The 20,979-nt window shown below is 56.2% G+C and overlaps 1 protein-coding gene across 3 annotated transcripts in view; it reads left to right on the plus strand.

The window, feature by feature from the left end:
* The window catches only part of PALD1 (phosphatase domain containing paladin 1), a 72,601-nt gene that overhangs the window by 21,755 nt on the left and 29,867 nt on the right, over positions 1–20,979 (plus strand). For all 3 annotated transcript variants that reach the window (XM_042908520.1, XM_042908519.1, XM_042908521.1), the window contains exons 2-5: positions 14,774–14,987; positions 17,587–17,689; positions 18,949–19,128; positions 20,293–20,457. In XM_042908520.1, the coding sequence (XP_042764454.1) occupies positions 14,803–14,987; positions 17,587–17,689; positions 18,949–19,128; positions 20,293–20,457 (633 nt within the window). In that variant the 5' untranslated portion in view covers positions 14,774–14,802. The remainder of the gene's footprint in view (positions 1–14,773; positions 14,988–17,586; positions 17,690–18,948; positions 19,129–20,292; positions 20,458–20,979) is intronic.

The raw sequence follows: 20,979 nt of genomic DNA on the forward strand, positions 1-20,979 counted from the left end.
TTTGGTCCTCAGGAGTGAGTGAAGAGCCCAGGGGACTTCTTAGGGACCCCGCTTTTCTTGTCCCTCTGGGAGGCGGGGGGAGTGTGAGTCAACGGGAGAGACCCGGGGGTCTCAGCCAGGCGATTCTCCTGCAAGGGTGGGGTCTGTTTCTCAGACGGGGGGCCCTCAGCGTCGTCCTCCCCGCTTCCTGGCCTGGAGGGGCCTCCACAGCTTCTGGCCTTCATGGCCCTTCCTCACGAACCTCCTCCCAGCCCCCACTTTCTTGCAGCAGTCGAAACGTGGCTGCATTTACAGAGTGCCTGTTGCGTTCTGGGCCCTGGGCTAAACCCACCCGTACCGTCTCATTTATGCACACAGCGTGGACACCCACAGAACCGATCTTTTGGTTGGTTGTTGTTGTTCCTGAAAAATGTGTCCGGTTTTGTTCATTCGAGTGGCTACGTTGTGCCAAGCCCTGAGATGCCATCAGAGGCCAGCCCCAGCCCTGGCCAGGGGGGGGGCTTCAGGGTGGCAACAGCCATGCTGGGATGTGGTCTGGGGAAGGTGAAGGAGGCCTCCTGGTTCAGGGATGGGAGTCCGCGAGGCAGAGAGAGCAAGTGGGGCAGGAAGACGTGGAGTGCATGAACGCGAGGCTCGTGTGTGACCGGCAAACTTCATTTGCGGCTCAGCAAGGAAACTGACATCTGTGCCGTCACTGGAAGAAAGCTGACTGGGTTGGACCAATTGAGAGATGGGGCAGCCTTGTCCTGGATGGGTCATTTTAAGAATTTTCAAAGGCCCCAGTTTCTGCCCTGCATAGACTCTAGAACACCCCACCCCAACCCCCTGGGCTGTAAGAGGCACCTCTGCGTTATTCTTATTTTTGTCATTATTGCTAATTATTTGCAAAGGCCCGTTGAGATGTCTGCTCCAGGGATTGAAAGAATTTCACTTTGGCTCGAGTTTAGAGAACAAGGGTGGGAGTTCGGGAGCCGTAGGCCGAAGGGGAGGCTGGGTGTGCTTGGGGGGAGTCATGAATTGCTACGTGGTTCCTCCTTGGGTCTAAACTGACGTCTTTCATGCTGACCTGTCTCCTCTGCTTGGAGTGTTCCCTTCTGGGGAGCCGGAGAGCTCTTCCTCGGCAGGGTCTTTCCTGGCCCTGGGTGGACATGCTCCGTGAAGCAGATGGGCAGGGAGGAGCAGAAGAGAGGCGTAAGGAGACGCCTGGTCCCGGCCCTGCTGTCGACTGTCCCTGTGACTGTGGGCAGTTGTCTGGTCTACTCTGGACCTCAGTTTTCTCTTCTATAAAATGAGAGGAACAGGCTGGGATCTCAAAGGTACATCTGACTCTGAGATGCATGTTCGTGAACAAGGTGGATTTAAACTGTGTATCGTGTGTGTGTGTGTGTGTGTGTGTGTGTGTGTGTGTGTGTGTGTTGGGCGGGACAAGGCCCAGGGCAGGTAGGCGCTGGTGGGAGCCCCTGCCCTGGGTACAGACCTGAAAGTTTTATCCTCCCCTCCCCCGCCCCCAGCCCTCCCCTGCCCCACCCTCGGGGACCCCTGCAGCAGGGTGACTTCCTTCATGTTTGTTCTGCAGCAAAGGCAGATGTTTCCTACAGCTGGCCACTCAGCCTCCTGCCCTATTTTTAGCTCCATTGTTACCCATCCAGGGGATCTGGCCGCCTGGGGTGTATGACAGGCTATGGCCCTGGAAGCGGTTCTCTTTTCTGGGTCCAGCATGTTCTCTGCCTTCTACCAGGTCCGTGGCTTAAGTTTCCTTTATCTAGTGGGAAAGCGAGGGTCGCGTCGGGAGAAATGGGAGAGGGTGGCTGGGTGTTGCATGAGAAAGAGCCCGGGCTGTGGAACCAGAGGCCTGGTTCTGTTCTTATGTCATGCAGTAAACTCTCTGAGCCTCAGTTTTCCCGTCTGCTAAATGGCACAGTTGCCTGTGTTTCTGCTTTTCTCGTAGGATTATTCTGAAGCTGAAACGGGACTGTGAATGTGGAATTTATTTAGGGGAATGATATTTGGGACCCACAACTATTGTGGGTTTAGCCCTGTGGCGGCCCTGGAGGAGCATGGGTCCAGAGTGGGGAGGTGAAGCGTGTCCTTACCAAACCCCAGGCCAGGGAGCTCGAGGCTAAGCTTGCTGGGGTGCAGGCTGCACGCTGGCAGGCTTGGAGAAAGGGGGGGCATTTCCACTGGACGTTGACGGAGGGAGTGAGGGGGTGAGGGCGGGGGGGGGGGTGATGTCTCTGGTTGTGGGACCAGGGAGGACAGATGTAAGGGGGCAGGGAAGGGCTGGATGTGCCCTGGGAGGTCCGAGCAGGAAAGGGCTTTGAGCGTCTCCGGCCAGCCGCTCTGGAGCGGTCGCTGACGAGGAGAGGCCCCGTGCTGGGGTCTGGAGGCGGGAGGGTGTCCATCTCTCTTCCTGAGCTGGCAGCCAGCCCAGGGGCTCAGCTCCTGGCTGTACTGCACACTGGGCTGTATTGCACGTCGGACTTTCACAAAGGATCGGTTTTATACAAAGGGTTCAGCTGCCAAAACTGAACTTGAGTTCAGTACTGGGTTGTACTGGACTTGAGACCTGTCGGAAAGCCCAAGCTGGAGAGGGACATCCACCCGTGCCTTTTCTGCTCTGTACCGTAGGCCATCTGGGACCGGGGGTTGCCTGGAACTCTGGGGATGTGCAGGGTAATAGGGGCGGTGAGGGTGGGAAGAGGGGTCCTGAATGCCAAGCAAGGGAGTGTAGACCGGAAGCTGCAGAGGTAGAAGGATGGGGACAGACCCCAGAACTGGGTCCCGGATCTTCACGGCTCCTTGAAGAGATGCTTCAGGCCCCTGTGGTGTTTCTGGAGGTCAGAAGTGGGGTTCCAGCCTCAGTTCCCACTGGCCCTTTGGGGCCCAGTCCCTGGAAGCAGCGAGGAGAGCGTCAGCAAGACCCTGTGTGGGTGGGGTCTCAGGAAACTCTAGGTTTCTGCTGACCCTGATATGCTCAGATGCCCAACTTCTTGGAGCTGAGCAGGAGAGCATGTCCGGGCACTCTTAACCCTGTTCTCTGCAGGGTCCTCCCCCCCAACAGTCCCAGGTGCATGGAACCTGGACGTGGACGGAGCTTCAGATTCTCAGGAACAGAATGACTGCCCTCCCAGAGCTGACTGGGCCATCCCTGGGAATTTTTACATTCCCCTCCTCTTGCTCCCCATGAAAAATCCAACAGGCAGGGGCCCTCCCATCCAGATAATACCTTCTTATTTTCCGGGAGATCTGCTCCTCAGTAAGGCCCCGAGAGGGACACAGAGAGACTCCACGTGGGAGACACTTGCATTCTTTCTCTGCCTTTTTGGAGCAGTGGAGGCCAAGCGTCTGTGTAGAGCGTGGAACAAACAGTTGCTTAGAACTTTCTAAATCTCTGCAGCTGACTCGGGGAAGGTTGCTGCACCACACCGTGTAGCCATCAGCGGTGCCCTAATTGTCTCCTCAGCTGCCCCGTGGGCCTCGGTGGCCAGAGCTGGTATCTTCTATATCCCTTGAACCCCCATACCCCAGCATGGGTTGGGCTCACAGGCTCCCGGCGTCGCTCTGCCTGACTCTTACCAGCAGGGAAACTTGACGTTCTCCTGCAAAAGGGGAAAGAAGTAAGTTCTGTCTTGTTGCCATGTGGCACGTGGTCATTGAGGGTCAAACCTAAAAATAATGGAGTGCATTAGTTAGGATTAGATTTGGCTGCGAGTAATAGGAAAAGCCAAATAACCGTAGTTTACACAAGATGGAAGTTTATTTCTAAGTCCTGTCCAAACCCAGAGCTTTGCGGCCCACGCCTGGGGTGGTGGTTCCACTCCATGGATTCCTTGGGGGACCTTGACCTCCGCCATTCCGAGGCGGCGGCTTCACATGCTCGTGGTTCCAAGATGGCTGCGAAACATCAGTCATCACATCTGTGTTCCAGACAGCGGGATGGAGGAAGGGGGGGAAGGGGGCTCAGAGGCAAGGTTCTGGAACTTGCCATGGGACACTGCCCCTTATGTTCCATTAGCTAGGACTAGTCACGGGTAGCTGCAGGGGAGGCAGGGAGTATCCCCCTGCCCCTCATCTGGTTTGTTTCATACACACGGTGGGGAGGGAGGGAGTGGAGGCATTGTGAGCATTTTGGTCAAACTTGAGGACGTTCACAGGCTGAGAAGCTGGTCCGGCACTTCAGGGACTGATGGTCTCTTCCAGGGAGATTTTCCCAGGGGGGAGTCCGTCCTGTCTTGGGACCAGAAAGCCACATGCCCCAGGGCCAGCAAGAGGGAGAAGAGAAGCCCTCTAGAGGTTAGGAGGTAGCTTAGTGGCAGTGGTCAGAGCAAGGGAGGTGGGCCAGGCTCTCCTGAGGGGGTCAGGGTCTGCCCAGGAAGTGTGGCCTGTGTCTGGGCTGCTGGGGCCTGAGCCAGAGGACAGACTCCCTCACTGGAGGTGGCCCGGAGGCCAGGGGACTCACAGACCTGGGGAAAATACAGAAGGGCTTCAGGTGCTGTGACACAGGGGGACAGGACGTTGCCCCAGGGAGCCCTCTTCTACCCCCTTGAGGACAGGAGGGCCCCAGGACTGCCTTCCTGCCATGACACCCTGTGCTGGCACATTGCTGACATTTGCTACATTTGCTCGTGTGCATTCTCGTCCTCTCTCTCTCTCTCTCAACCATCCAAGAGTGACAGACATCAAGGTGCTTCCCCTCTAGACGCTTCTGCCTGGGTCTCCTAGGAACACAGTATCCACAGTATGATTAACTTCTTTATTCAACATACTATCCATATTCAGATTTTCCCCATTCTGGCCCCCAGAATGTTCCTTATAGCCTTTCCTCCCCTCCCCAGTCTGAGCCCCCACAGAGGCAGAGCTTTCTGTCAGGCAGAGCTGACCCGCATGGGGAGCTTCAGAAGTGGGGGGCTCCCCAGGCCTGGAGGCAGGCAAGTAGGGGTGCCGGAAAGGACCCTTTTCCTTCCTGAGGGTCCCACATTTCAGAAGCCTCAGGGGCCATGCTGGAGCATGTGGTGACAAGTGCGAAGGTCTTTGCTGGCTGCAGGGCAGGCAGGAGCCCCTCCTCTGCCTTCCACCTGTCAGGCGCCGACAGCTTCTCCCCCTCACAGAGGGCAGGGCTTCCTCCCCCCCCCCACCCCCCCCCCGCCCCACCTGCGACCTCTCCCAGCTTTGGCACCCCATCTGCAGTGGGACCTGTGGCCCTTGCTGGCCCCCACTTGCCACAGCTTCTCAGCTGGCTGCCCAGTCCCTCTGCCCACGCTGTCCACTCCCGGCTCCAAGCCCACCCCAGCCTGCCGTCTCCGGGTGTGACAGAGGTGACCTCTCCCTTCCAGAACTTGGGCCCTCAGAGGCTCCCTGCTGTTTGCAGGCGGAAGCCCAGAACTCAGGGCCCACCCCACGGGGGCAGTCCACCCGCTGAACATTCCTCCACTCTCTGCTTTTAACTTTTAGATCTTGTTTTCCGTTTAGAAAAAAATAAAAGCAGTTCAAAAGCACACAGTTCAGCAGATAAAGGTCTCCTGTGATCCCGGACCACTGGTGGCTTTATTTTATGTTTTGTTCTCCTAGTTTTCAAGAGGAGGCTGAGGGAAGGAGGCTGTGGAGGGATAGGTTTGGGCGGCCCTCGGAGACGTGAATTGAGGGGCTGGGCCTTGCAGCAGAAGCCAGGCGACTCTGCCTCTACTAAGCAGTGGAGCCTCGGGAAATTCCTGTTGGTGGCCCTGCTTAGCTGCCTTTTCTGTAAGGTGGGGACGCCTGGGTGGCTCAGTCAGTTAAGCATCTGACTTTTGATTTGAGCTCAGGTCACGATCTCAACGGTTCATGAGCTCAAGCCCGTGTCGGGCTCTGTGCTGACAGCGTGGAGCCTGCTTGGGATTCTCTCTCTCCCTCTCTCTTTGTCCCTCCCCTGCGCTCTCTCTCTCTCTCTCAAAATAAATAAATAGACTTAAAAAAATAAAGCGGGGGTCAACAACCCCCTGTGTTGCTTCTTTTGAGGTTGTTGACATTAGCGAAGATAGAAAAACCACAGAGACACGAAAAATCCCACCAGGCTGTACGAGGTGGAGTAATTTTCACGGGAACATAGATGGTAATAGGCAGAGGGCAGTGGGGTGGGGTGGGGGACAAAGACACAGCCGAGGAGCATGGTGGGGGGAAAGGGGACGTCCTAGGTGAGGAGCTGTGACCTTTGTCCAACTTTGAAACTATTACAAATAACTATACTTAAAAAAAAAAAAAATTCCCAAAGTAATCATGCTCATTGTAGGAAATGGAGAACTGAGGGATAAACAAGAGGAAAATGAATACCTCACCGAGTGCCCCCACTCAGGAATATGCACCATGATGTCTAAGTAAACACCCTTCCTGTCATCTGTGCCCTCTTGTTGCTGAGTGCCACCCTTGTCCCCATCAACGGCGGGCCAGGCAGGGCGGGGAATAAAATAGAGCTGACATGTTCTGTGATCCTGTGTGCAGCTCCTCCCTTGGGCCAGGCAGCTGACGGAGCCAGGAAGGACACGGGATGGCCCCTGCGGGGAACAGCATGCAGTGGAGGGGAATGGAGTGTTCCGTCTCGTGATGCTCATAGTGGGCTCTGGGTGTTGAGAGGCGGAGGTGGGTGTGTAGTCAGGGGGGGCTTCCTGGAGGAGCTGGGCTTTAACATCTAGGGTTGTGTGGAATGTGGGGGGTGGGGGTGAGGAGGGCCGTCCAGGTGAGAGGAGGATTGGGTGGGAGCGGCTTCTCTCTACACCCTCTTGTGGAGGACTGTGACCTGCTTCTTGGTGCCGGGTGCCCACTGCCCTGTGAGGCCTGGAAGCTGCAGGTGCCTTAGGCTGGTCATAGGTTCATCTCATAAATACTTCCTGAGCATCTGTCGGGCCCCAGGCGCCGTCCTGGTGCTGGGGCCACGATGTGGGTGAGTCAGGCACTGACCCTGCTCGCCGAGGGAGGCTGAGGTGACACCCATAACCCTGTCAATGAGGCAGTTAGGAAATAAAAGGGGCTCGTGGATGGACAGAGGTTGTGCGGGCTGGTGTGGGCAGACAGCATCACCAGGGGCTCGGAGAGGCCTCCCTGAGGAGGGACATCTGAGCCAAGACCTCAGGAAGGGGCAGCCATGTGAACAAGCTGAAGAATGTTCCAAACAGAGGGGTGGTAGGTGTGCAGCCTTCATGAGGAGGAGTGGGCCTGGGGCGGTGGAAGAAGGAGGGGGCTGGGGCCAGTGGCTGGAGCACGGAGGTGAGGACACAGGGTGAGTGAGGTCAGAGGGTGGGGCCTCCTCACCAGGGGATGGGTCTGGATGTTGCAGTGTGCCCGGAGGAGAAAACATGACCTGATTTAGGGTTTTTGTTTTTTTTTTTTTTAATGTTTATTTATTTTTGAGAGAGAGAGAGAGCACGCGAGTGCGCATGAGCCAGGGAGGGGTGGAGAGAGAATCCCAAGCAGGCTTCATGCTGTCAGCACAGAGCCTGATGCGGGGCTCGCTCTCACAAACCATGAGATCATGGCCTGAGCCGAAATCAAGAGTTGGGCGCTGAACCAACTGAGCCCCCCAGGTGCCCTGATCCTTCTGGCTGCTGCATGGAAAATGGATTGTGGGGGCACAGGGAAGGGGACACCGGCTGGGGGCTGCTCTGCTTGGCCCGCTGAGGAGCTGGCGGCCTGGACCTGGTGACGGCAGAGGTTGGAGGAAGCTGGAGGAGGGCCAAACCATTCTTCTATGGGGAGAGTTCCAGAGTGGGCAGAGGACTTGCCTGAGGCCACAGAGCAGGGCTGTCCTGATTCTTGATTACAGCCGGAGGATGCCTCCATAAGCGGCCCACCAGACAGAGGGAAATGGGGAGCTATGACTGAGCTAACTGTGCGTTACCAGAGAGGACACCCCAGCCCTGCTGGAGGATTGCTGAGCCCACGTATTCCTCCAGACCCTTCCTTTTATAGGCTGTGTCTGGGTGAGGCCCCGTCAGGGAGGTTCAGGTCCAGCGGTGGCAGGGAAGGGACGTGGAGAAGGGGGAGAGAGAAGTGCCTTGAGGATGGGCCCCGGGGGGAGCCCCCGCTGCATGTCTGGCTGGCTGGGTGTTGCTTTCTGCATACTTGCCAATTTCATTCTCCTACAACCCAACCGGGGAGGCACAGGAAGGGTCCTCCTGTCCCGTGTTAATAACAGGGGAAACTGACACGCAGAGAAGTGAAGCCACGCCCCCAGAGGCGCTAAGGAGTGGTGGAGATGGGAACCAGCCAGTTTTGGGCCCGTGCTTCACAGAGTCAGAGCCACTGTGTCCCCAGCGGGGTGCCAGGCCATTGGAGAGTCACTTACAGCTTCCGTGAGCCTCCACTTTTCTCTCTGTAAGTGGGAACGCTGACACTGGCTTCCCAGGCGTCCTCGTGCCTGTAGTAGAATTATTTTTACCTGCAGCAGTGCGGGGCTCGACTCTGACGACCCCGAGCTGGCCGAGGGGTGCCCTCCGGCCCGCAGAGCACTGAGACCCAGCAGCACGGTCCAGTAGAAACGTAACATGGGCCACCTGCATCATTCTCAAGAGTTACGTTAAGAATGTGAAAAGAAGCAGGGGCCCCTTGGGTGGCTCAGTTGGTGAAGTGGCCGACTCTTGGTTTCAGCTCAGGTCATGATCTTAGGTCATGAGTTCAAGCTCCACGTTGGGCTCAGCGCTGGACATGGAGCCTACTGGAAAAAAAAAAAAAAAGAATGTGGAAAGAAATAGATGGACTTAATTAAAAAAAATTTTTTTTTAACGTTTTTATTTATTTTTGAGACAGAGAAAGATGGGGGAGGGTCAGAGGGACACACAGAATCCCTCTGGACACACAGAGAGGGAGACACAGAATCTGAAACAGGCTCCAGGCTCTGTGCTGTCAGCACAGAGCCCGACGCGGGGCTCGAACTCACGGACTGCGAGATCATGACCTGAGCTGAAGTCGGACGCTTAACTGACTGAGCCACCCAGGCGCCCCTTTGTGTTTGTCATTCTAACGTATTTCCCCGATGATGAATGATGCCGGGTGTATATTTCTAGCCTTATTTGGCATCTGTATGTACCTTCAAATCTGTTGCCAATTTTTAAAAAAAAAATTCTTTAATGTTTTTATTTATTCTTGAGAGAGAGAGAAAGAGAGAGAGAGGGAGACACAGAATCCGAAGCAGGCTCCAGGCTCTAAGCTGTCAGCAACAGAGCCCGATGCGGGGCTCGAACTCACGGACCGCGAGATCATGACCTGAGCCGAAGTCGGACACTTAACCGACTGAGCCACCCAGGCGCCCTGCCAATTTTTTTTTTTTTAAGATTTTATTTTTCTGGGTGCCCAACTGGCTCACTCAGTAGAGCATGTGACTCTTGATCTCAGGGTTGTGAGTTCAAGCCCCACATTGGGCATGGAGCCTACTTAAAAAAAATGTTTTATTTTTAAGTAATCTCTACAGCCAACGTGGGGTTTGAACGTACAATCCGGAGATCAAGAGACACATGCTCCACCGACCGAGCTAATCAGGTGCCCCATCTTTTGCCCATTTTTAATTGGATTTCTTGTGAATTTGGTACCAAGTTGTAAGAGTTAGCCCCTCTTTTTTGGGAGGGGACTCAGGGTTAAATGAGATATTCTATGTCAAGTGCTTTGCTCCAGGAGATTGACCCCTTGGCCGTCTTGGGGCCTCCTCTCTACAGTCATGGTTACTAGAGGCTACCTCAGGGGTCTGTTTAGATCTGCCCCCCCCCGCCCCCACCAAGGCAGGCACAGGCATCACACACTCCTGACCACACACCCTGATTTGACTAGCATAATTACACGTTTGTACACTATCTGCTCAATGTTATCTCCCTATGCTCACAGCGGTCTTCCCCTTTGCCTCAGTCTAGAGTCAGTGTGGCCCAGTCAGGGAGCCCTGGAGTGGGGAGGCAGGAGCTCTGGGTTTTAATTCTGTCCTTGTGAGTTGGAGGACATCACTTTCCCGCTCTGGGTCTCCATTTCCTCGTGAGTAGACAGAGAGGGTTGGACTTGTTGACCTCCAGGGGTGTAGCTGGCTCTGAATCTGCTTTTAGGGGCCCGTGGTGACAGTCATTTGTGTTGGCTGCTGTAGTCACATCTTTTCCTAAAGCGGGACTTGAGATTTTGCAAGGGGGTCTGAGGTCCATCCCGGTGGGCAGGGAGGGCAGGAGAAAGGACGGTGCCAGGTGGTGGCTGGGGTCCATAGCTCACATGCAGCTTTCTGCTTCGGTCCCAAGAGCCAAACTGTGCTTTCGAAAAGCCCGCGGGGTTTGCCAAGCCTGAAGGTCACGGCTGCTGCACCAGGATGGGGCAAAAAAGGGGGGGCTTGTGAGCTTTGGATCAGAGATGGGGAAACTGAGACCAGAATAGTGGCGATCCAGTTCTACCAAAAACTGGATGAAAAGAAACAGACTTGGACTCACAGGGTGTTTCAGGCTGTGGCCTTGGGAATCCGCTCTTGAACCTCTCACCTGTCCTCCCTACTCCAGGATCCAGAGTGGTCATCTGCAGCACCCCCTTGGCTTGAATACCACCATTGACGAGAAGCTCATCACTCCGCAGGCTGGGCACTTATGCTGTAGCATCAGGCGGGTAGTTGATGAGCCAGAGCTCATATTCCAGCTCCTAAAGTTGAATTCTTCCTGGGGAAACAAGGTCACCTCTCTGCCAAGGGTTCCGGACATTGTTTCTTTTTTCTCGAGAATCACTGGGTGTGGAGGCCGGAGGGTGCATGTCTGTGTGGGGGACTTTCTCAAACGCCGTGATAGCTGTAGTCCAGATGTTTCCGTGGCTTCTTTAGCTGGCGGCTGAGGGCTTCTGTGGGAGCAGTGGGTCCCAGAGTCCTCACTCCCTCCGTGGGAAACCATGCATCCCTCCACCTCTCTGGGTAGGCTGTGTCTGGGGTGCTCTGGCAGAGCATGGAGTGGATGAGTGGGGGTCGTACAGATCCAGGAGGGAGGGAGGGGACAGTGTGGGCAAGCTCCTGCTCTCAGGGTGAGCTGTGAAGAGGCAGGGAGGCAAAGCAATGAGGAGCCCTTCCCAACGCCACCGCTCACCAAGGGTCAGCCATCCTCCTTTGAAAATGGACAGTGAGGCTGGACCTTACAGGGTTGTTGGGTGGTTGGTTCTTCGTAGATGCTTCGATATGTTAACAAACAGGAGTAAAGGAGAAGGTGAAAGAGTTCCTGGGTTTGGTGGGAAATACTCTTCCCTCAAATTAGGGTTTTCTTCCTTTCTTTCCCTTTCTTCCTCCCTCTTCCTTCCTTCCTTCCTTCCTTCCTTCCTTCCTTCCTTCCTTCCTCCCTCCCTCCCTCCCTCCCTCCCTCCCTCTTTCTTTCTTTCTTTCTTTCTTTCTTTCTTTCTTTCTTTCTTTCTCCAAGAATCCCTAGCAATCTGGCAAAAACTCACGGACCCCCTTTTCAGACTGTTTTCAAGTGCACAAAATATATGGGATGACAGAGGGAAGTAAGTTGCATTCAGAGAGCTATCAAAATACAAAAAAACAAATTAGTGATGTAATAATACAGGTTGCTGGTTGTTATTGTATTAACTAGATCACCTAGTAGGTACATTAAGATTAAATTTTTTTTTTAAATTTTTTTAACGTTTATTTATTTTTGAGACAGAGAGAGACACAGCATGAACGGGGGAGGGGCAGAGAGAGAGGGACACACAGAATCGGAAGCAAGCTCCAGGCTCTGAGCCATCAGCCCAGAGCCCGACGCAGGGCTCGAACTCGCAGACCGCGAGATCGTGACCTGAGCTGAAGTCGGACGCTTAACCGACTGAGCCACCCAGGCGCCCCTAGATTAAATTTTATTTATTTACTTTTTTAGAGAGAGAGTGAGAAAGCACCAGAGGGGCAAAGGCAGAGGGAGAGAGAGAATCTCTGAGCGTGGAACCTGACACAGGGCTCGATCCCACGACCCTGGGATCATGACCTGAGCTGAAACCAAGAGTCGGACGCTTAACCGACTCAGCCACTCAGGTGCCCCACTGATGTGTCTTTAAAAAATAAAATCTGGGGGCACCTGGGTGGCCGTGTGATGCAGCCTGCCTGTGAGCTCTTTGGCTCCCGTGTCCCGGGCTCTGCAGCACGGTGGGGATGGCCTTCACGTCAATCGAAGGAAGTGCTGGGCTAGTGGAATTCTTAAGAAACCATCCAGGCTCATGGACCACTTCTTTCAGTTTCCCTCACACACCCCACCTTCCCCATTCTCCCCCCAAGCAGAGGTTTGAGCACCCGGGACCCCAGCAACTCACCCTCCCCCTGTGCTCACCGCCACAGTAGGGCTGGGACCACCGGGACTGCCGGTCTTGGGAGCCAGATCCACGTGAATCTGGAAGAGCCTTTGGGGCCATCCCGTCCCTCACTGTCATTTTACAGATGGGGACGTGGGGAAGTTGCCCGGGGCCCCTCAGCACGTGGCCAGTAGGATAAGGCCCCTGTGCTAGCTAACAAGCCACACTCCAGGCAGGGTGGGGAGGTTTCAGGGGGAGAGCGTAGAGCGGGAAGCCTGGGGATCCCGGGGCTTCACCCTCCTCTAGACTGTTTGGAAGCAGGTCAACTTTCAAAGGATATTGTCCTTCCTCCACCTCGGACCCTACAGCTGTGCACATATGTCTTCTAGGGCCCCAGCTGGGGCCTGGCATCGTCCGTGGAGCCCGTGAAAAACAGGGGTGGCTGGGGCTGGAGCCGTGGGAGTGGCGCAGGGTAGGAGGGGTGGGGGGGGTCAGCCACAGCTCAGCACGAAGGGAGCCGGGCCTGGCCGTGGCCGGGCAGCTGTGATCAGCTGCAGCCTCCTGTAGGCCCTTCCCGTGTCCTGTCGCCCGTGCCCTCGTTTGGGACAGCTGCCCATGTTGTTGTTGGAGGAGGCTGTTCCTATCTGTGCCTCCTTGGCCCAGACTGCCCGGCGGGGTCTGGGGAACTTGGGTGAGCTGTGTTGGGAGCCTGCCACAGCAAGTGAAGTGGAGAGAAGTTTCTGGCTCTGGGGCCCACTCGTGCAATCTGAGCAGCCTGTGTTTCTGTTTAGGAACAGAGGCTCATCCCCTCCATTTTTGACAGTGGGGAGGGGGAAGGGGGGGCGGGGAAGGAGACAGAGACAGGGAGGGAGGGAAAAATTGGACCCTGTATGATGGGACTCTCATGAACACAAGGTGTGCGTGTTAACAAGGCTGTCACATGGCTGCTGGGAGTTTTCAAGGATGACAAGGCTGGGCCGGAGGGAGAGAAGCAACCCTTTCCCGACAGGAGAGGGACAGGGACAGTGACAGGTGGTGGTTTGGGAGGGTTGGAGGAGGGGTGGATGAGTCTAGTCATTCTGTCTAGGTGGCTCTGGGGAGGGGCAGCCTGAGTACTCCCCCAGGGCTGGGGGGAGAGAAGGCACAGTGAGTTCAGCCTCCAGACTGACCCGCTGACCCCTGACTCCGCCATCCCCTTCCTGAGGTGCTACTCCCGGTTTTGAGACGGCGGGCGGGGGGGGGGGGGGGTTGCACCCTCCTGTCCTGATCCTAGACCATCAGGTCCACCAGGGCCAAGGGCTGCTGGACCCTCGGAGCTCCACGTAGAATTCCCGGCCCCTTGCCTGTCCAGCAGCACTGTGGCTCTCCGACCGGGGCCAGGCCCTCTCACGCCCTCTAGCAGCCCCTCACTGGTCCCCAGCCGCTTCCCCAGCCATTCTCTCACTTGTGTTAAATGGGCCTTAACTTTATTACCCAGTGTTCGGAGGAGAAAAAAACAAAAGAAGACACAAATTAGCCATAATTGCATCACTTGGTGATAACTCCAAATAACATCTTGATGGGTATCTCCCAGATTCTTCTGCTGATACGCTTTCATGAATTAAAATGGGATGGCAGCCGGTCCTTGCCTTGCAGCCCTGTTTCCTAGATGTCTTTCCAAAGCCATCATGATGATGTTTTTAGTGGCCATTTAGCCTTCCGCCTTAGAGATGTCCCGTACTTTACCCAACAAAGCCCCTGTTGTTGGCTGGAGGTTGTTTCCTGTGTCTTTTGCCATCGTAACCAACACTTCTGGGAGCGACCCATCTTCGAAGCCTGGTTTTTGCATACGTCCTTCAGTATTTCTCTGAGAGAGAGCCCCACCAGGGGAATCACTGCATCTAGCAGGTGTCCAGCCTGCCTCACGCAGGGCCGAAGCCTTGGCCGTTGATGGTGGTATTGATGACCGTGATGTCAAGTTCAAGGGCCTGGTGCTCTCACTAAACCCTTGATCTGCTGAAAGCTCATGTTGTCCGGATGTCCCCAGCCTCATTCTGTGATATTCATGCCTAGAGTGTCCTCCTGCACCCTGTTCCCATCCACACCCTTCAAATCCAAGCCTGACTTCCCTCTGTACCTGCTGCCCCCCCCCTCCCCCCCCCCCCCCCCCCCAGTCTTCCCACTTACCCGTGTCTGGAGGGCCTGGCCCAGTCACTCAGAGCCCTAGGTCCTGACCTGGTGTGGAGGGTTATCCCCTTCCTAACAGTCATGTTTTTGCCAGAGGAGTGTAACTATAAGGGGTCAGGGGCCGTGTGTTTATCTTTTTATGTCCGTCACCCTCCCAAAGCAGCAGCAGAGGGCCAGGCACATAGTAGGCACTCGGCAAACGCGTGGAAGGCAGCACACCTGCCCTCCGTCTCCAGCTACAGGGAGAGCTGGCCCTCGCTGGGCCTCAGACTTGGCGTCTACACAGGGGAGGTACAGGTGGGCCAGGTCCCCTCCTGCTGTGGATTTCCCCACCCCTTCCTCCACCACGTGCCCTCTCATCCCACAGGTGTTGGGGCCTGAGGCTGCCAGCAGACTATGGGTACAACGGCCAGCACAGCCCAGCAGACGGTTTCGGCGGGTGCCCCCCTCGAGGGCCTCCAGGGCGGTGGCCCGATGGACGGTCAGCACTCACCCAGTGTCCACTCCTTCCAGACCACAGGCTTGCACAACAGTAAAGCCAAGTCCATCATCCCCAACAAAGTGGCCCCCGTCGTGATCACGTGAGTGGCGGGGCGGGGGAGAGTGGCCGTGTCCCCAGAAGACATGCCTGGAGGGGTGGTGGCATGTAACACCTAGTCTACAAACTGCCCTCACAGATGAAGACACTGAGACCCAGAGGTTGCGCAGTCGGTCTGGAGTCACACGGCAAGCGAGTGGCTGGGCGGGTCTCTGTCGCGTGTCTCTTAGCTAGTGTTATTTCTCCTGTCCACAGGCTTAGAAGCATGGCGAGGGAGGAATGGCTGTGGGGGTGGGGTGGGGACACCCTTTCAAAAGGGGGGACACCCTTTTGAAAATAATTTGTGGCTGAACATTTTCAAAGGGAGTTTATGTACTTAGACGCATAGAATTTAGACTTTTATTTTTCCGCAGCTCGTAATTACGGTTCAAAACTGAGGTTAATACAGGGTGGTTAAAGGGCTATGGCTTGAAAGGCTGGGAGCTGTTGGTCAACTCTCTTAATTAGGTCCTTCAGGCACAGTCCCGGAAGAGGCTGAGGGTTTGTTCCGGCACTACATTTTGAGACCTCTGGATACACTACATGCATCCAGAGGAAGAGGGCCAAGAAGGGGGCTCTGCAACCCTGCCTGCCCTGTGGGGTCACTGAAGGAGGGGGTGCTGTGAACCAGAGGCCCGGGGGCAGAAGAGGCATTGGGTCTGTCTCCTGGTGAATCAGGAAGCCTTATCTTACATGGACTCTGCCTCTGGGCCCCTCCAGGATGCAGGAAGTAGGACATGATGAGCTGAGAGTGAATTGTGTTCCACACACAGAAGCTGGGCAGAGACCCAGCAGATGGGACTTTCTGTGTAAGGAAACCCGAGGGGTGGGAATGATAAATCCGGCCTGCTGGCTTTGGGGCCTGACAGGAAGATTGTCATAATCCATTGCTGTGCTCACGATCAGGGGAAAAGAAGAGATGTTACATACAAGAGACTCGACGTGTATTCTCTCTATCAGAGGTGACACATCTAGGTTTGGCCCCTGAGGGGCGGTATAGGAGACGCACATCCTGGGCCTTGCTCTGTGCCCTGGGGCAAAGCATGTTCCCTCTCTGGGTCTCATTTTTCCTATCAGATTATGTGGGTTTTGACGTACAAAATATTTAACCAAGTGGTATAGCTCAGGAAGGTCACGGGCCTGCTGTACAAATCTGCCACAGTGGGACTATGCATGCCTCCTGGAGCCAGCGTGAGCACAGCATCCCTTGGGTTATAGTGTGTTTGGGTGCAAGAGACCTTAGAGGTCATCCAGCACAGGGGCGGGTGAACTGTGTCCTGTGGGCCAAATCGCACCTAGCATCCGTTTTTGTGAATAAAGTTTTATTGGAACACTGCCGTTCCTATTCATTTATTTACTATCTGTGGATGCTTAACACTTCAGGAGCAGAGCTGAGTTGTTGCAACGGACACTGTGTGGCTCACAAGCCAAAATTATTTACTACCCAGTTCTCGATACAGAAGGTTTGCCGGCTCCTGATCTAACACGTTTCCGATCAGATGTGAAAACTGGATCTAAATACCCCAAACCGAGCTTCTGGGGGTAGAGGATTTGCCCAGCACGCGGTGAGACGAGGCAGAGCTGGGAGCGGGATCCCCGGTCTCTTGACTTCTCGTCGAGTGCTCCCCTGCCCCAATCATTCCTCCGCCCTGCCTTTCCCAGGTGCAGTTCCTTCGTAGAGAGCAGACGCCGGGGCCGAGTGCCGGGAGGCCGTCTCACTGTCATAATCAGCACGGAAGCGTGTTGTGTCTTGAGGGCACAGACCCGCCCTGGCTTAGCATCTGCAGAAATCTGGTTTTGTACCCCTGGGTTTTGTTTGAAATGGCCCTGTGCGGAGGTAGCGGGGCTACTAGTAAGAATTATTGTATCAATAGGCGCTTACTGTGCCCAAGGCCCTTGGCTGAGCACTTCCCACACAGCAGTGCACTGAATTCTCACAGCAGCCCTAGGAGGTGAGAATTACTGGAAACGGAGCCACAGAGAGAGAGTGAGGAACTCCAAAGCCAAGAAATGGCCGAGCGGTGGAGTTGGGTTCGTGCCCGGGTCACGGAACCCCAAAGCCAGAGTCCTGAGCCACTTCACCGCGCTGCGGGCTTGTTCTCAGAGACGGTGGGGGCCCCAAGTAACCCTCGAATTGGAGACCTTAAACAAGGCCTTTCTCTCTGCACCAGAGTCCGGGAGGTGCGCCAGGCTGGAATGGCCACTTTGTGATCAGCTAGGCTTCTCCTCTCTCGGTGCCCCGCCACCATCAGTATCTGCTTCTCACCATCTCTTCTGGACGCTAGCTGGGAGGAGAGAACGTAGAGGCACCCACCTTCCCTTTAAGGGAGTGACCCAGAAGTTGCCCCCAGCACTTCTCATATCCCATTGGCCAAAACTAAATCACATGACCAGCCTAGCTGCAAGGGACGCTGGGAAATGTAGTCCTCAGCCAGATGGCCAATCACAGTTCCAGGCTTCTGTACAGGTGACACCAGGCCGCCTCTGCCACAAACTTGTAGCTGCCTGGGCTACAGGGGTGGCCTTGTTGAGGGGTCTGGTGAGGGTGGAGGGTACCCTGATCGTGAAGGTTTTCTGACTTGGGCTCCATTCTGCCCTGGCAGGTACAACTGCAGGGAGGAGTTCCAGATCCATGACGAGCTACTCAAGGCCCATTACACGCTGGGCCGGCTCTCAGAGGCCACCCCTGAGCACTACCTGGTGCAGGTGAGGTCAGCCCTGCCCTTCCCTCCCCCAGCGGCCTTCCCCACCCCCATCCTGTCCTCCTTCCTCACAGGTTCCCTCACTCCTCCTTTCCCCCCACCCCACCCCCCCACCTCCCACCCCCCCACCTCCCACCGACCCCGGCCCCTTCTCTGCTTCATGTCCTTACCCCACCCTCCGGAGTCCTCACCCACTTCCTCTCACCCTCTGGTGTCTGGGGTCACTGCTCTTCTCTTCTGCCAGGTCCCTGCCTGGCCCTCGCCTGCCCGCACCCCTCCCTCGGAGCAGCCGGAAGAATCGGTACCGGGCCTCAGACTGCTCCCCTCGGCCTGGGGATCTCCATCCCGTTCTCGAAGCTCCAGAACTTCTATTGCTTAGCTATTTTTCCCCCTCAAATATCCCCTAGAAAGCGAGGTCCCCAAGGACAGACGACTTTTCATTTTTCTGGTTTACTGCTGTAGCCCCCAGCCCCAGAACGGTACTTGGTTCTAGCAATGTAGGTGCTCAATAAATAGTGAATGAGTAATCATGCCGATTAAGCTATATTTGTTCAAAGAGTAGCTGGGATTTTCTGGCATTTGGAAGAACTGGTTCCGTTTCTGATCGGTCAGGCAATGTCCTGTGGGTCATACTGAAGGCAGGGGCCTGGACAGGTGATGCCAGAGTTCATTTGTGCCCAGGAACGAACCGTCCTGGCTTCTCTTGCCCTCCCCACCTTCTACTCAGCAGTCATTACATCCATTCACTCCAGCTGGGGAGGGGAGAGACCTGGGCAGCCTCAGAACTTCAGGACCTTAGGAAGGAGCTAGTTTAGTCTTCCTCTCGCTGATTCCTGGGGCCCCAGCTGTGACTCCCTGATTGGGCCCCTTCTCCATGCCCTTCCACTGGCTGAGGGAGACATAGGCCTTCCTCCTGGAGAGCTTCGGGCCCCACCCTAGAGTCAGACTCCGTTTCCTGCCGCAAGAGTGCCTCTCCCTGCTTGCTTTCCTCAAGGCCTGGCTTCGATGCTGCCTCCTACATGAAGCCTTCTCTGATTCTCCATCAGGAGGAGCTGTCTTTCCCTTTCCCATGCTAGATGAGACCCTTCCTGGGATCACAGATGGTCACATATTTTGTTTGTCTTTTCCGGAAGTCTGCAGACAACTTGAAGACCATGTCCCCTGCCCCATCTCTCTGCTCTTCATCCTCTGGGGCCTGGGACAGGGCTGTAGAAGATGTCCCTGAGCCATCTGAGTGACCCCTCGTGTCTCTCCCCCTGCCAGGGTCGCTACTTCCTGGTGCGGGATGTTGTTGAGAAGATGGATGTTCTGGGCACCGTGCAGAGCTGTGGGGCCCCCAACTTCCGGCAGGTGCGGGGTGGGCTCACCGTGTTCGGCATGGGGCAACCCACCCTCTCCGGATTCAGGCGGGTCCTCCAGAAACTCCAGGAGGATGGACACAAGGTAAGTATGACTGCTTCCCAGGCAGGGTCTAGCCCCCCAAGTCTGGCAAAGGGACTCCTTTGCAACTTCAGAGGTTCTGGAGGGGCCCGGCCACATGATGGTGGCTGGTGACCCAGACCAGGCTCTGCCAGGCCTTGAATGCCATGATGATCACCGTGAGCAGCATGGTTGGGAAATTCTGGGTGAATATTTATTGCCCTGTAATGTGTGGACACGGGAGCCCTGAGGTCAGAAGCCCCTTACACACCCCACTTTGAGAACCTTGGAGAAGTGAGAGGGTGACAGGGTGACAATAGGGTCCAGGTCATAACAAGAGTCACACACACGTCAGCCCTATGAAGGTGGGGTGGTTGCTCCCATTTCACAGAGGAGAAAACCGAGGCCCAGAGAGGATAAATGACACAGCTTATGAGTGGTGTCCCCAAGACCCGAACTAGACACCTGGACTCGAAATGGCAGCTTTTAATGATTCCTCTTTCCTGCCTGATGCCGAGGTGGGGTTTTGAGTGTCTGCAGGACAGAGGCTGAGGATCCACTGTGATTTCAGGCTCAGCGTGGGCAGCCCGAGTCTGATTTGACCTGGGATAGCTGGAGAGTCCTAGAGTGAGCCAGAGTGGGGTGGGGTGTGAGCCCCGTGCAGCTCGCGTCTTCCCAGCTCGATGGCAAGGCCCACGGGGAAGGGTCTGGCCGCTTACCTCCCTCCGCCTGTCAGGTGTTCAGTGAATGATTGCACGGGGGACGGGGAGACATCCATTTTTTTCGCCTGGTGTGTACCGAGCCCTTGGCTTATCCAGGGCTTTGCGCCAGGAGCTGGGGGGAAGTGGAAATGACCAGGATACCGTTCGCTTGTAAGGAACCTGTAGCCATGAAGGGAGACATACGCACTGATAATGCTAGCATGAAGCAGGAATTAACACCATGGCTTCGGACAAAGGGCTGTTGGCCCCGAGGAGAGGGAGAGGCGTCGGGAGCAGGTGGCCTTTGGACTGAGCTTTGCTTGGGGCGGGGGGGGGGGGGGGGGATTCATGTCGCAGGGAGAGGGTGGGGTGACGGGCGCTTGAGGAGGGGGGCACTGCCTGCACAAAGGCGCAGGGGTAAGGCAGCGGGTCGGGTGTCCGTGCCGGGTAGTGGCGACGGCTTCCTTCCTCCTTCGGCTCCTGGCAGGAGTGCGTCATCTTCTGCGTGCGGGAGGAGCCCGTGCTGTTCCTTCGTGCTGGTGAGGACTTCGTGCCCTACACACCTCGAGACAAGCAGAATCTTCGTGAGAACCTGCAGGGCCTTGGACCTGGCATCCAGGCAGAGAGCCTGGAGCTGGCCATCCGGAAGGAGGTGAGGGTCAGTGGCTCGGAGGAGGCCCTCCCCGCCGGTAGGCCGCAGGCAGCTGAGCTGCGACGCTGGCCCCCAGCCCAGCTTTGCTGTCCCCCACTTTCTCCGTTGCTTGGGCGAGCAGCTGTCTGCAGGGCCAGCTCACGGGAAGCCAGAGGAAGGGCTGGCTGTTCCTGGCTCTGTTTGCCTGGGCCCCTTTCCCGCCCCGCACACCTCCTCCACACTCAGCACCCTCATTTAGCCGAGGAGTGCCAACGCTGAGGTTCAGCCCTCTGTGAGCTGTGAGGCCCGGGTGAGTGTCTCCTCTCCGCGGTCACGGTGCCCCAGATGGGCGGGAACCTGGTTGTCCCCTGTCGCCCTGTGAGGCCTTGTGTCCTCTAGCGCCCAGCTGACTGCGTGCCCCCTGTCCTTCAGTGTGATGGCTTAGCTGATTCCTGCGGCCCACTGGGAAGGGCACTTCCTCCCTGGCCCCGGTGGGGGCCGCGTCACCTTCGTGGAGTGGCCGCCCTCAGGCCACTGGCCACC

The sequence above is a fragment of the Panthera leo genome, chromosome D2 (assembly GCF_018350215.1).
Source record: "Panthera leo isolate Ple1 chromosome D2, P.leo_Ple1_pat1.1, whole genome shotgun sequence".
In the NCBI taxonomy this organism is placed as follows: Eukaryota; Metazoa; Chordata; class Mammalia; order Carnivora; family Felidae; genus Panthera; species Panthera leo.